This window comes from Adiantum capillus-veneris, chromosome 10 (genome assembly GCF_014529385.1).
Source record: "Adiantum capillus-veneris isolate H3 chromosome 10, ASM1452938v2, whole genome shotgun sequence".
In the NCBI taxonomy this organism is placed as follows: Eukaryota; Viridiplantae; Streptophyta; class Polypodiopsida; order Polypodiales; family Pteridaceae; genus Adiantum; species Adiantum capillus-veneris.
In genome coordinates this window covers 151,590,050-151,606,589 of record NC_140940.1, presented here as the reverse complement: position 1 = coordinate 151,606,589, position 16,540 = coordinate 151,590,050, and the positions used below count along the sequence as shown (strand labels likewise).

The following is a 16,540-nucleotide window of genomic DNA, read 5'->3' as shown; positions in this document are numbered from 1 at the left end:
TGCAGGGAACACTGCCGGAGCATTCTCCTGTCGCCACGTGTCTGGGGAAGGGAGCCGGAATCCCTTCCCCCATCATCTATTAGTAATTAGTATAGATATAAGATATAGATATAGATATAGATTAGGGAATCCCTTCCCCCATCATCTATCATCTATTAGTAAGTAGTATAGATATAAGATATAGATATAGATATAGATTAGGGAATCAAGGTAAAAATAGTTCACAACTTCACGCAATTCGTGAAGTGTGGAGTTTCTTGACAGCCCTAGCTGGGTGGAATGGCAGCGCAGGATATGGACGCTGTGGATTTCGAGCCAGATGTGGAAGACGATCTTCTGGATGAGGACACAGCGATGGAGGAAGGAGAGGCAGTGCCGGCCCCGGCGGCCCCAAAGCTGAAGTCCACGATTACCTCTGGCTCTGCTGGTACTTCGCAGGCTGCGTTCGGCGCCTTCAAGAAGACCAAGGGTCGAGGGTTTCGTGACAGAGCCGATGCAGAACGCTCCAACAGGTTCTCTGGCAAGGAGTTTGAATCTCTTTATTCCGATGGTGGCCCTGGGCCTCAGAAATGTATGCCGTCAGACTCTCTTTTCTGTTACTTCTAGTTTCCCTCAACAAACAGAACGTTTTTGGCTGGTACTAAGAAGATTTTAGGGGCCCTTTCACTCTGCAGGAAATCTGTCAATTTTCTGCACAAACCAAACTAGTTTTGCAACTTTGAGAGTTTTGCTTCTTCAGAAGTACTGTGCATGTTTGCCCTATAGTATCTTGGCTGTTTACAACCTGGGAGCAGGTGGAAATAAAGCAAAGTCAGCCCGTTAAAATTTTAGAGGCCCTTTCATTTGAATCTCTGGAATTCCTGCACGAAAGCAAACTACTTTTGCAATCTTTATTTGGCTGTCTACAACATGGGACAAGGTGGAATTAAAGCAGAGTCAGCCCATTCGTAGGCACATAGAAATGGGTTCCTGTTGTTGATCTTCTGTTTTTGAAGACTGGTCAGGCTTATCGGTATGTTTACTGCCAATTGGAGATGGTATAAAATGAAGGTTGGTAGGATCCTGAATTGCATTTTGCTAGAAGTAGAGAGCGCTCAGCAGGCCAGGCTAGTGCCGACTGGTCAAGGGCACATTACACAGGCAAACTTTGAGACGGGTCTCTTTCTCTTCTCGTTGATGTAAATCACAGAATACAGTCTAAAGAGGGCACAAGCAAGGTGTATACCTGATCTTTCGTGTAGTAACATCACCTGTTTGTTTTCCTCAGCAGTGGGAACAATTTGATCTTTGCCCATCTTGATATTGTGGCTTCTCTTTCACACTTTGTCTCTTGTTGTGGGCATTAATGTCAGCTTGTTTTTCGATTGGTGTGTACTTGATGAGTATCTTTTGGTTGGCCTTCTGCTCATAAACTTTGTGTACTGGATGGATCACAGCTATTGAGGGCTGGATAGTTTTGGTCACTGGTGTACATGAGGAGGCCCAGGAGGATGATTTGCATGAATTTTTTGGTGAATTTGGGGAGATAAAGAACTTGCATCTTAATTTAGATCGTCGAACTGGATATGTGAAGGTATCACTCTCCCCCCCCCCCCCCCCCCCCCCAAAAAAAAAAAAAAACCCTCTTCCCCTTTATTTTGTATATTTATTGTTACATTACCTTCTGTGTTTGGCAAATTGATGTACTCCAGTTGGTGAATCGATGTGTTTGGCTATCTTGCAGTAGCATGTAATCAAATGAGCATGGTTTTCTTTTGTTGACATCCTTGCATTATTCCTGAATCAATATTGGGTTTATTGAGCTTGTGAGCACCCTTTATTAACTGCTCAATTGCTCAACTGAAATCGTGACCTCATTTACTTCTTACTTTCAACAGTTTTGTCTTGCTGTTCCAATCAGAGAGTCATTGTCATCTTTCATGAGATTTTGTGCTCTGCCTTGCTTTGCCTAGTGAAATTCTTGTTGAAGTAGTCTGGGCTTGCTAAAAATTCCAACATTGGCAATCCTAGTGGAAGAATTTTTACAGATATTTGTCGGCCTCTTAGGGTTGCACCTTCTTAGAGTTGGTAAGTAGTAGTTTTGAGATTCCATGATGCTTCAAAATCTATATCACTGGGATAGGTTATTGTCGTGGACCTTTGTAAGAGCCCCGTGCAAGTCGTGGGAAAGAGGGATAGCTTTAGACTTCAAGAGAAGAGCTGAAATTTCAGATTTGCAGAATTTCTGGCTTAAAAACAGCAAGCTAAAGAGAGAGAGAAAAGGCTCATTGTAGGGGAGATGAAGGTAAATGTAGAGAGTGTTGATAAAATCAGTATAGAGGCTTTCTTGGGCTGATGTAGAGGTAATTTTTAGCAAGGTAGGCCATACTCAAGTGAGGAGAAACAAGCCCTATTTATAGGCGAAGTTGCCTCTTGAAGAAGGCGGGCCAAGTTGAGTAGCATTGGGACATGTGTCCTGCCATGTGCCAAAAAGTTCACACATTTGTGACAAGTGTCCTCCTGTGGAAGCTCTCTGCAACAAGTGTCATCTTCTGGAAAGGTTGTGACAAGTGTCCTGCCACTGGTCCTCCTTCTGGAACCTTCCTTCTAGAATCTTCTAGAAGCTTCCATCTTGGAATTGCTAAAAATACATGTCAACATGGGTATCAAATGAAATCTCTTTCCGAGTATAATATAGTTTTTGCTTCAAAACATGAATTTAACACTTCTATGAGAAGATAAAAGCATGCAATGCATTCGGCCCACATGTGGAAAATCAGCAATCTTCATGATCATGCCATGTTATTGATCGTATCTATCTTTTCTAACGGATGTAACCCACACTTCAAGGCATCAACCCTTTCTATGTGCAAGTATGATCTTGATATGCACAAGTTACAAGTCGGAGATGCTATGATGGCTTATCTTTCTAGGTGGCAGTGTGCACTATCTGTGTTCTAACCCACTAGGTGGGCCACCATAACCGGTGACTACTAATTGGTGATCATACTAAGGTGCACTGTTACAAATTGATGACGTGGCTGACAGACAATACGGATCTCGAAAATAGTGTTGATTGGCTGACGTGGCAGAATGTACGGAATTCCGCTTTTTGCATTGACAGCCGTTTGGAAATTGCGTTGACTGCTTTTCCTGCAGATGCTCTTGGAAGACTTTGCTATTGAGTTTATGGCTTTTGGGGCTTTGCTTTTAGCATCCCTCTGTAAGTTTATAAGGAGCCCAAGGGCCTTACTTCTAAGGGCATCTAGACGTAGAGTCCGAGAGCTGAGGACCCGCGAGAGTTGTACTTTGCTTAAAGATTAATACGAAAAGAAATACCGAAAGGGACGCTAGTCTTTGGGGCCAATCTCTCTTGGCACGGAACTACGCCGGGCCGTGTCGACTCATTAATTGTGAAGTGTTTTTAAGTGAATCTCTATTGTGGCGCGACAGAACCTAAACTTGGGGTGCCCAAGTTTGTTACAATGGTATCAAAGCGTGGCTGATTTCTCTTCTACTTGGAGATTTCGAAGATACCCAGACAACTCCATTTCCTACCCCTGAGGTGGGAGGCAGTACCGAAAATTCAAGTGATTTAGCGGAGAATGGCTTCGGGCTACCTCGGCCCTCGCAGAATGAACTCATGGAGATGCAACGTCAAGAGCGGGTTGACGAGTGCGCAAAGCAGATACTTCGGTTTGCCAAGGATCCCCAATATGCAAAATTTTTGACCCACCAGTGGATGGATAAAGTGTATACCCAGTGGCAAAAAATCATTAAGACATCATTCAAGCCGGCAATCAAGAAACCTCCTACTCCTACTCCGAGGATGTTCACGGAAGAAGCAATTGAAGAAGCACAACAAGGGGACTGACTACCCCAGTTACTTGGGCTTCTTTTGCAATTGCAGGAAAACAAAAGAAGCATGTGTGTTTCGAAGGACTACCCAGTTCTTCTTCCTTTTCTTCCGACAGTTCTTCCACCTCTTCCTCTTTCGACTCGAGCGAGGAGGACAGAAAGGGCAAGAAGCGAAGTAAGAAATAGAAAGAACAAGAAAAAGGTAAAGATCAGATTCCTACTAGTTTCTGATAGCTCTACGGTGGAGTCATCCCTTGACTGTTCGGACTCCGACGACCACATGTTTTATGCAAAGAAGAAACACTTTTACAGAGGCAATCCAGTATGATTTCCTCGAAGACAAGAACAAAAAGACATGAATTTAAAGAGGGTGGACAATCAGTGAAATTTGAATCCTTTTCTGGGTTTCGAGATGCTCCGAAGGCTTCAAAGCTTTCATTCAGCAATTTGATATAGCCTTCTCCGGAGGGCATTACTCAAAGCAATCCAAGATTAGGAGAGCAGCATCGTTTTTGAAGGGAAATGCACGAACATGGTGGTCCACTCTTCTTCTTAGGAAAGAAGCCCCGACCAAGTGGTTGTAGTTTAAACGGCTTTTCATTTCTTCTTGGTTGACTTAGGAGTATGAACGAGATGTGAGAACCGCTTGGAACCGTCTTCGGGTGACCAAGGGTGACACTTTGGACGCATATTGTGAAAGGTTTTGGGATTCTTTTCTTCGACCTCTTCGTTTGAGAAGGTCACTTTCAAAGAATAAGCTTAGCGGTTTGCTGCGGACTCCCTACAGTGATTTGAGATTACTTTCTTGAACAAAAGTCAGAGTCCATACAACAACTAATGAGACATGCTAAGCGGGCATTCTCGATACATTCGGGTAACTTGACCTACCCCACTGATGAAGTTCTGACTCAGAGGACCAAACAGACCTCGACAAATGATAATAGAAAGAAGAACAACTCCCAGAAAAAGAGATGCACGACCCCGTTTGACTGCGGAACAGAGACCCGACTATCTCGAAGAGGGAAGTGTTGTGGTTGTGGAGAACAAAGGCATACTCCGCAGAGTGCCCCAAAAAAGGCACAACGAGGACAGACTAAAGAAAGGCTCTGAGAGTTCTTGAAACCGGTCCGTGGGGCGGTAGGCTTTGGCTTTCACCCGAAATTCTTAACACACATACAGAGAGAACGTGCAAAGAAAACCTGCGACGGGAATTAACACTTAAGCACACACACGGCTCGGAAGCTAGAATGCTCCGAGCAGACGTCGACAACTTGTAGGCCCCAAGATTGGCGCCCCTTTCGGTATTTCTTTATACTTTGAGAGGGTAAACTACAAAGTAGAGTCCTGGGAATTCTTTGCCTGTATCTAGCTAGATACCACCTGTTTTGACCAAATTTCCGCAGCATAACAGCCCCAAAACTTGCGTGAAACCAATTCCTCTGTTGGAACTCACTTCCACTGGCATAACCCCTCTGATTTCTGCCCAAAAACAGTAAATTCAGCTCGCTGTATCTACTGGTTTTTGCCCTGTTTTCAGCCCTAAACAGTCCCCAAACGGCCCTCTAGCAGCAGGGCACTTTTCTCGTGGGTTCTGGCGTCCGTATGGCTGAAAAACAGTCAAAATACAGCGCATAACCAGCGCTGAATTCGCACTTGTACGGTGAGGTTATGACCCTCACCGGTGCCTGCTTTGGAGTAGCAATTAGCTACCCCTGTTCTTGCTCAAGGAGGCTCTTGCCTCAACACAAAAGCATGAAACCACACAGCTGTATATCAGTCAAATGAAGAGCCCTCTTGTGGGGCATCACATAATTGCACGTAGGGGAGAGAGAGAGCAGTGTGTAGTGTGCAGGTCATCACTCCTAGCACCACACTGTATATAGAGAGGAAAGGTAGCACTCCATAGCTCTTAACCTGTGACAGGTTTCACAAATGAGCCCTCTCAGCTACAAACTTCAGAGCCCATTTTAAAGTGCACAGAAATGTGCCACTTGGCGTGATTACAAGCATTTTCCCATTTGGGGGTTGCCGCCTAAAAATCTCCCGATTGGTTACCCAGTTGACTTCGCAGTAGAGTTCTAGAATGTTTCCCTTGTCATTCCGAAGGTAATGACGTGAACACATTTCATGGCCCAAAATAGCAGTTTTCTAATTTTTAGGAGATGCTTTCGTTGGGCTCCCCCTGGTCTTCTGACCATCTATCCCCATTGGGCCCGCATCCAAAAATGCAATGTAGCCCAACCGACGGGTATTTTCCTTTGGTAGTCCCACCTTGACTTATGCCTTTATTGAGTTCACTTCCTAGTATCCACTAACTTGCTAAGTGCGACGAGGGGACCTACATGATCTTGGATTGAGCCTAGACATCCTCTTACTATACAAATTCCAGTGCCGACCAACTTCCTGTCTGCGGGTGAAACTACCGTTCACATTGGCCATACAATGTCCGACCATTTGCAACTTGAAAAAGAGGGTCTCAAAAATTAAACAAAAATCATTTGAAAGAAACCAACAACTAAAGTTAGCAATTGCCACGTCCTCGTGACATAGTTAACAGGTGCCACGTCCTCGTGACATACCCCCCTCTTGAAATCGCAAACGTCCTCGATTGCATACCATAAATACACACCACTGATGATCTTGTGTTGTTATCACTCTTTTATCATCGCATGTATCCGCAAGAAAGGTCGTAACACATAGATACAAATGACTTAATAAGACTTTCATACTTTTGTCATTTTCATCTATTACACTGGATTCATATGTACATTTGATGTTCTAGCCCTATCATTACCCCTCCTTTGCACATGTTGGGTTGGGGCATAAGTAGGTTGTAACCCAAAGGCTTCGAGGTAAAGCTGCAATACATTTGGTGACTGACAATTCATGCTCTTCCATCCACTTTGCATCCATAGGCGGATAGTTCTTGAACTTCACCAAATAGCGTCTTGCAACCTGTCCTTAACTTTTTTGTCCTTATGTGCCAAAACTTGCTCAGGTACCAAGATCTCACAAGTTCCTCAACTTTTGGCTGATCCTCATCTGGCATATCTTCTGGCACATCACCCACGAAGGGTCTTAGAAGACTCAGTGAAACGCATTATGAATCTTCCACGCAACAGGCAATTTCAGTTTGTTAGCCACATTGTTGATCTTGTTAAGCACTTGGATAGGCCCATAGTAACGCGTACTGAGCTTAGGAAACAACCATTCCTTGTCCTTCATCTTCTTTAACCTTACCTTTTCGAACCTTAATAGAACCCAATGACCATGTGATAACAACAATTAACGTCGGTGATGATCAGCAGCCTTTTTTTGTTTTGCCTGAGTCTTCTTTAAGGCAACTTTAATTGTCACGTGACACATCCAACCCTATGTGTCCGTGGACAAGCTACAGCATGAGCAGGGTTCAGTCAGTCTAGAATAGGAAGTGATATGGCACTTTTGTGAGTTTGTTCGCAGGCCGTGCATGACCAGTCACTTAGTGTAGATGCATATCCTCTGGTTGCACACAACATGATTATAAGCATTTCCATCAGAATCCATTTGAATCCTTCAGGGAAAATTTTCCAGTGCATTTAGCCTATTTTCCCTATTTTTGACATTTTTCACTTATTATTTTTAAGTGACTTTTGTTGGAAAGTAGGTAGGGCAAATTGAGTAAGTTTGTATATAAGCAAACCTAGACTAGCACTAATTGGTAGAAGAGGCAGTTTTACAGCACCTTGCTCAACAGGCAACTTCTCAGCAAGACCAACACTCGCGACAACTCTTGCAACAACTCTGGCGTTTTCTCTCAACAAAAGGCCTCGCGTTTTTGCACCAGATCAACCAGTGTTTTTGCAATTGCAGATTCTTGGCGACAGTAGACAGTAGATCAGTCCTAGCGTTAGCAAATTCCCACCGCAACTCAGCAGATTTCCTAGCGTTAGCAGATTTCCCCGCAAGGTCAGTTTTCAACCTAGCGTTTTTGGTTTGCAGATCAACCTTAGCGTTTTTGTAGATCATCGCGACAGAATCAGCCATAGGACTAGCGTTTTCAGTTTTCAGCCTTTAGCACTCGCAGATCAAGTCCCGTACCTCGCAGATCTCACCTTCCCACAACAGTTCCTCGCCTCACGGTGGGATCCATCGAAGTTTGCAGTTTTCAGCCCGGAAAACATAGATTTCAGCATCTGCGTTTTTAGCGCGTCGTCGTTGCATCGTCGCCATCGACATCGACATCGTCATCGATATATAGTCAGAATTCAGCAGATACTAGATTTGCAGATTTCAGCCCTTAGCGTTTTCACAAGAATCACAAGAACTTTTTTTGCTTGTTGCGGTCGCACGAACCCAAGTTCGCTTGGGCGTGTCGATTCCTAATCGTGTTTTTGAAGAGTGACAGGAAACCCAAGAAAGAAGGGCTCGTCTAGCCTCCCCTTGTGCCTCTTTTCACTCATTGAGAGCGGACCATGCACTTAGCGGCCGGCCAATCGACGTGAGGTGGGAAAAAGCAACCTTGGTGTGAGCGCAAGGCCGCCAAGGGGTCCGTCCGCAGAAAAGAGAAGAACTCGGGTGAAGAGAAGCTCCTTCTCAAACTCAAATTGCAAGCGAAAGAAAACCCTCAAGAACCTCAAGACCCTCAAGAACCCAAGTTCCTCGTGAACTTAAGAATCCAAGACCACAAGAACCCATAAGAACCCACGACTTTAGTGGATGGTCATCACTCGAAGCGGAATGGATACTTCGCTTGGAGGTGATGAGCTTGAGAGAGGCGAAGAAGAATTTTCCCCACCAGGAGGTTTTTTCGACCCTCCCCCTTCCATATTTACTACAAGGATTGCACTAACTCCTATGGAGGAGTTGGAGCAGACGTTTATGGACAGGAAGTTAGAACGCGAAGCAAGAAATGCAGAAAGAATGGCAGAAATGGATCGCAGACACGCAGAAAGAAAAGCAGAAAGATAGGCAGCCAAAGCAAGACAAGAACACATGAAAGAATTCTTGTGACTCTTTTCTCAAGTTTAGGCACAGATGCAAGAGATTCGGGAAAAGGAGACTCTCTCAATCTCTTCTTCTCCCAAGCATGACACATAGGATTTGCATGATGATAAGCATGCTGATTTAGATGATAATGACAAGCATGATGATTTGCATGATCAAGATGTGATTTCTCACAAGCATGAACATGAAGATATGTGATTGTTCACATGGATGAGTGTTAGTGGATACTTTCTCTAGTGAAGCTAACCTCATTGCAGATTCGATCAATCACGAAGGATCGATCTTGGCTTTCAAGCCTAGGTCCAAAGAACCCCCTCGGGAAGAATCGATCTTGGCTCTCGAGCCTAGGTCCAAAGAACCCTTATAGGAAGTATTATGTGTTCGCATGATTCGTCAGCTCGCATTGTTCGAGTGTTTCATTCGTGATCGTTTCCTGTATTCTCGTCAGCGTCTTTATGTGATCCCTTTTCCTAGGCATGACTTATTGTACGTTGAACACATTTCACTCATGGATGAGAACGAATGTATGCGGATTGTTCATGAAAAGCTGAAAAGTATGCATTCAAGGAAGTCACTTTCCATGTCTCTTCCTTGGCATGACACATTCGTAGAACGAGCACATGAAAGTATGAGCTCCAAGCATGGGCATTTCCATTGTGAATTGCCACAGTTGATTGCTTTAGATCACAAGAGAAAGATTCGATCTCATTGTTTGCACGCGTGTGGTGAACGGTTTGACACTGTCTATTGGTTCATCTACATTGCATGCACAATCTTTGAGGAAGACAAGATTTTTTCCACTCACTTTGGGTATGTTCATGGTTTTGTGTTGGAAATGGTTTCAAGAATTTTCATTCATGGAGATTCTTGAAGAAGACGGAAGCATGACTCTAGACGAATTTGAAGCATTGAAGGAGCCATAGAAGACTTTGTGTCGCTTTCGGCGCGGCCCAAAGAAGCAAGCGTTGCAGACCTTTATGAAGTTCAAGTACCGCACACCCCACACATCAGAGTGGGCCGGCGAAGAGTCCCTTCCAGGATTCCGAATGCTATTGGTGATCTCCCTCGACGCCAGTTCGGTATCAGTACCTCACTATGAAAAGGAGGGGATGTCACGTGACACATCCAACCCTATGTGTCCGTGGACAAGCTACAGCATGACAAGGGTTCAGTCAATCTAGAATAGGAAGTGATCTGGCACTTTTGTGAGTCTGTTCGCAGATCGTGCATGACCATTCACTTAGTGTAGATGCATATCCTCTGGTTGCAGAACATAATCATAAGCATTTCCATCAGAATCCATTTGAATCCTTCAGGGAAAATTTTCCAGTGCATTTAGCCTATTTTCCCTATTTTTGACATTTTTCACTTATTATTTTTAAGTGACTTTTGTTGGAAAGTAGGTAGGGCAAATTGAGTAAGTTTGTATATAAGCAAACCTAGACTAGCACTAATTGGCAGAAGAGGCAGCAAGAGCACCTTGCTCAACAAGCAACTTCTCAGCAAGACCAACCCTCGTGACAACTTTGGCGTTTTCTCTCAACAGAAGGCCTAGTGTTTTTGCACCAGATTAGCCAGCGTTTTTGCAATTGCACATTCCCGACGACAGTAAACAGCAGATCAGCCCTAGCGTTAGCAGATTCCCACCGCAACACAAACAGATTTCCTAGCGTTAGCAGATTTCCCCGCAAGGTCAGTTTTCAGCCCTAGCGTTTTTGGCTTGCAGATCAACCTCAGCGTTTTTGCAGATCATCGCGATAGAATCAGCCATAGGACCAGCGTTTTCAGTTTTCAGCCTTTAGCACTCGCAGATCAAGTCCCGAACCTGGTAGATCTCACCTTCCCGCAGCAGTTTCTCATCACAGGGTGGGATCCATCGAAGTTTGCAGTTTCTGCCCGGAAAACGCAGATTTCAGCATCTGCGTTGCAGCGCGTCGTCGTTGCATCGTCGCCATCGACATCGTCATCGACATAGAGTCAGAATCAGCAGATACCAGATTTGCAGATTTCAGCCCTTAGCGTTTTCAGTTTTCAGCCGTCCTCGTCGTTGTCCTCATCGTCGGCAAGTCCAAGCATTGTAGAGATTTGTGCAATCATAAGTAGACCGCTCTCGCCATAGAGAGTGGGGTCTTCGGAGGAGGGTTTTACAACGTCTCTGGTGTCATATTCTCTTCTCTCTCTATCTCTTAGTCTCATGCACTTCCATTCACAGTGTCCATTCACTTTGTTTGTGTTCATTGCACTCTCTCACTAAAGGAACGGAAGGCTCTCCCTTCCATAAGTAAAAGGAAACCTTGAGCACAGTTCATAGCACTCATTTTGAGCAAAGTTCAAACATTCATTCCGCTGCACCTAGCATTAATTTTCTTATACATTTCATCCATGTTCTCAATATATCAATCTGCCTCAAAAATCTTGTCCTTTGTATGCAAAATGGAAGGAACTTTTTTGCCGCCTTCAACAATCTCAAAAGGTGCCTTGCTTGTGGACGAATGCACCGTATTGTTGTACGCATACTCAAGCATAAGCAAATACTGTTCCCACTTGCCCTTATTATCTGACACATAGCATTTCAGCAGATCTAAGACAATAGAATTAGCCTCTTCTGACTATCCACCAGTTTGTGGATGAAACGAAGACGAGAACTTGAGCGTAGTGCCCATGTTCTCAAACAATCCTCTCCAAAACAAACTTGTCATTCGAGGATAACGATCACTGATAATCGAACGGGCATACCATGGTACTTAAACACATTGTACATGAACAAGCGTGCCATCTAATCAGATTTTATCTTCTTCGTGACAGGGACAAAATGGGCCAGCTTGCTGAACCTGCAGATAATGGTCCATATACCATCATTCCCTGTTGGCGTTCTTGGAAGATCAAAGATAAAGTCCATAGCAATGCTTTCCCATGGCTTATCCAGAATCGGCAATGGTTGTAATAACCCTGGTGCCTTTTGCCTGTCAAACTTGACCTTTTGGCAAATGAGGTATGCTCGTTCAAAGGCATCCACATCTCTCCTCAAGGTAGGCCAATAGAAGAATGTCTCTACCGCTTTAACTGTCGCATCAATACCACGATGCCCTGCATACGGTGGGACATGACTCTCTTCCATGACCTTATGTCGCAATGGCCTAGCAACACAAAGTCTGCCACGCATCATCATAAAATCATCCCTGAGGAAGTAGTGCTCATGATGTTGCCCCTCTTGTAACTGCTCAAAGATCCTTGCAAAATCTTTATCAGCAGCTTACTGTTCCTTCACGTCATCCAAATGATGACAAGGAATCGACACAGCTGAAATTTGTGGCTTCCTTGATAACGCATCAGCCACAACATTCTTCTTGCCTTCCACGTGCATTAAGTAGAAGTGGAACATAGAAAGAATGTTTGCCCATCGCATATGCTTTTCGGATAACTTTGACTGTGTCAAGAAGTATCGCAAGGTCTGATGGTCTGTTTGGACAACAAAATCAACACCTAAGAGGTAGTGCTTCCAGCTAGAAAGCGCATGAATCACGGCCAAGAGCTCTTTCTCATAGACTTGCATGGTCTTCTCTGGCCCTTGCAAAATTTTGCTTTCATAAGCTAGTACTCGTCCATCTTGCATTAGCACTGCTCCGATGCTACTGCCACACGCGTCACACTGGACCACAAATGATTTCCTGAGATCTGGCAAAACAATGACTGGATTTGAAGTCACCTTTTCCTTTAAGAGACTAAAAGCTGAAATCTCTTTTTGGGTCCATTTGAAAGTGACCTCTTTCTTTTGCAATGCGTGAAGAGGCGATGCTATCTGTGCAAAATTCCTGATAAACCTTCTATAGTAGGAACACAATCCCAAGAAGCTTCTGACATCGTGCACAATCTTCAAGTCTGGCCATGTTTTGATAGCTTCAACCTTTGCGGGATCCATTCTGACACCATCCTTTGAGACTATGTGGCCAAGAAAGTGGATCTCTTCCAAGAAGAATTCACTTTCTTAGGATTGACAAGTAGCCTGTGACTGCGAAGCTCTTCGAACACAATGGTCAAGTGACGCCTATGCTCCTCTTCATTCTTCGAATAGACTATCATGTCATCGAAGAACGTCCCAACAAACTGTTGATGCGAGCGGAAAATCCGGTCCATCATTCTGTTGAACGTGGCAGGAGCATTTGTTAGCCCGAACGGCATCACTAGAAACTCATTAAGACCAAATGTCGTTCTAAACGCAGTCTGTGCACATCCTCTGGCCTTATCCGAATGTGATGGTACCCACTCTTAAGATCTATCATGTTGAAAATTGGAGCACCCTCTAAACAATCGAGAATATCATCAATTCTAGGAATAGGAAACCTATTCTTGATTTCTTATTCGGCGCACGGTAATCAATACACATGCGCCATGAGCCATCCTTTTTCTGCACTAGGAGCACTGAAACCGGCCGGTGGGACGGTAGGCTTTGGCTTTCACCCGAAATTCTTTACTTTATTTCAAACACACAGAGAGAAAGAGTACTTTGCAGAGGGAAAGTAGAGTCCTGGGAATTCTTTACCTGTATCCAACTAGATACCACCTGTTCTGGCCAAATTTCGGCAACATAACAGCTCCAAAACTTGCGGGAAACCAATTCCCACGGTGGAACTCACTTCCACTGGCATAAACCCTCTGATTCCTGCCCAAAAACATTAAATTCAGCACGCTGTATTTACTGGTTTTTGCCCTATTTTCAGCCCTAAACAATCCCCGGACTGTCCACTGTCAGTGGGGCACTGTTCCCAATGGTTTTGGGGTCCCTCTGGCTGAAAACCAGTCAAAATTCAGTGCATAACTAGGGCTGAAATTGCAGCTGTACGGTGAGGTTATCACCCTCACCGGTGCTTCCTTTTGGAGTAGCAGTTAGCTACTCTTGTTCCTGCTCAAGAAGGCTCTTACCTCAACACAAAAGCATGAAACCACACAGCTGTACCTCAATCAAATGAAGAGCCCTCCTGTGGGGCATCACATAACTGCACGTAGGGGGGGGGAGAGCAGTGTGTAGTGTGCAGGTCATCACTCCTAGCACCACATTGTACATAGAGGGGAAAGCATGCACTCCATAGCTCTTAACTTGTGACCAAATGCAAAGTGAGGCCTCTACCAGCTTAAAAATCAGCGCCACTTTTCTTGTATGCCACTTGACACGTTTACAAGCTTTTGCCTGTTTCGGGGTTGCCGCCTAAAAATCTCCCGACTAGTTGTCCAGCTGACTTCGCGGCAGAGTAGTAAAATGTTCCCCTTGTCATACCGAAGGTAATGACGCGAACACATTTCACGACCCAAAATAGCAGTTTCTTAATTTTTAGGAGATGCTTTTGTTGGGCTCCCACTAGTCATCTGACCATCTATCCTCATTGGGACCGCATCCAAAAGTGCAATGTGGCCCGACTATCGGGTATTTTTTCAGTCGGTGATTCTACCTTGACTTTATGCCTTTATTGAGTTCACTTCCTAGTATCCACCAACTTGCTAAGGCCGAGGGGGCTACCTACATGATCTTGTACTGAGCCTAGACATCCTCTTACTATACGAATTCCAGTGTTCGCCCACTTCCCGTCTGCGGGTGAAACTACCGTTCACATTGGCCATACAATGTCCGACCATTTGCAACTTCAAAAAGACGGTCTCAAAAATAAAACAAAAATCATTGGAAAGATACTAACAACTAAGGTTAGCAGTTGCCAAGTCCTTGTGACATACCCCCCTCTTGAAATTGCAAACGTCCTCGATTGCATACCATAAATACATGCCACTGATGATCTTGTGTTGTTAGCACTCTTTTATCATCGCATGTATTCGCAAGAAAGGTCGTAACACATAGATACAAATGACTTAATGAGACCTTCATACTTTTGTCATTTCTATCTATTACATTGAATTCATATGTACATATGATGTGCTAGCTCTATCATTATCCCTCCTTTGCACACGTTGGGTCTGGGCATAAGTAGGCTGTAACCCAAAGACCTCATGGTAAAGCTGCAATACATTTGGTGACTATGACAGTTCATTCTCTTTCATCCACTTTCCATCCATAGGTAATTAGTTCTTGAACTTCACCACATAGCATCTTGCAACCTGTCCCTTAACTTTTTACCTGCAGGAGGGTAAATTACAAGGTAAGGTCCTGGGAATCCTTCACGTGTATCCACCTAGATACCATTTGATTTGGCCAAATTTCGGCAGCATAACAGCCCCAAAACTTGCGCGAAACCCATTCCCCTGCTGGAACTCGCTTGCACTGACGTATACCCTCTGATTCCTGTCCAAAAACAGTAAATTCAGCACGCTGTATTTTCTGGTTTTTGCCCTGTTTTCAGCCCCAAACAGTCCCCTAACTGTCCTTTGCCAGTGGGGCACGATTCCCAATGATCCTGGCGTCCGTATGGCTGAAAAACAGTCAAATTACAGCGCATACACAGCGCTGATTTTGCACCTGTACGGTGAGGTTATGACCCTCACCAGTGCTTGCTTTGGAGCAGCAGTTAGCTACCCCTGTTCTTGCTCAAGGAGGCTCTTGCCTCAGCACAAAAGCATGAACCCACACAACTGTACATCAGTCAAATGAGTAGCCCTCTTGTGGGGCATCACATAACTGCACGTAGGGGAGAAAGAGAGCAGTATGTAGCGTGCGGGGCATCACTCCCGTCACCATACTGTGCATAGAGGGCAAGGTAAGCATTCCATAGCTTCTGTACCTGTTGCAATCCGCCTGTGGCTGAAAATGGCGCCCCCTTTGATGATATGCAGCTCGTTTTTGCCTCCCAGAGTGGCAGAATCGCTCACAAGCTGACACGTCGCCCAGTTTTCGAGTTTGGGCTTTCCCTGCTAAAAATATCTCAACTGGTGTGTCAGTTGACTTCGCGGCAGAGTTGTAAAGTGTTCCCCTAGTCATACCGAAGGTAATGACGCGAACACATTTCGTGGCCCAAAATAGCAGTTCCCTAAATTTTAGGAGATGCTTCCGTTGGGCTCCCACTGGTCTTCTGACCATCTATCCTCATTGGGACCGCATCCAAAAATGCAATGTGGCCCAACTGTCGGATACTTTTTGTTGGTAGTCCCACCTTGACTTTACGCCTTAATTGAGTTTACTTCCTAGTATCCACCAACTTGCTAAGTGCGACGGGGGGACCTATATGATCTTGCTCTGAGCCTAGACATCCTCTTACCATACGAATTTCAGTGCCGACCACTTCCCGTCTGCGGGTGAATCTACCGTTCACATTGGCCATACAATGTCCGACCGTTTGCTACTTCAAAAAGTGGGTCTCAAAACAAATAAAATAAACCCCATTGGAAAGAAACCAACAACCAAGGTTAGCAGTTGCCACATCTCTGTGACATGGTTAATAACTGCCACGTCCTCGTGACATACCCCCCTCTTGAAATCGCAAACGTCCTCGATTGCATACCATAAATACACGCCACTGATGATCTTGTGCTATTAACACTCTTTTATCATCGCATGTATCCGCAAGAAAGGTCGTAGCATACATAGATACAAATGACTTAATGAGGCCTTCATACTTTTGCCATTTTCATCTATGGCACTGAATTCATATGTACATTTGATGTACTAGCTCTATCATTACCCCTCCTTTGCACACGTTGGGTTGGGGCATAAGTAGGATGTAACCCAAAGGCTTCAAGGTAAAGCTGCAATACATTTGGTGACTCTGACAGTTCATGC

General features: G+C 44.6%; 1 protein-coding gene across 1 annotated transcript in view; it reads left to right on the top strand.

Annotated features, from left to right (window-relative positions):
* Positions 1–224: 224 nt before the first annotated feature.
* Y14 (RNA-binding (RRM/RBD/RNP motifs) family protein) overlaps positions 225–16,540 on the top strand; it is a 50,559-nt gene continuing 34,243 nt past the window's right edge. Inside the window, exons 1-2 of the mRNA XM_086522239.1 lie at positions 225–571; positions 1,437–1,573. Of these exons, the coding sequence (XP_086378365.1) occupies positions 280–571; positions 1,437–1,573 (429 nt within the window). The 5' untranslated portion in view covers positions 225–279. The remainder of the gene's footprint in view (positions 572–1,436; positions 1,574–16,540) is intronic.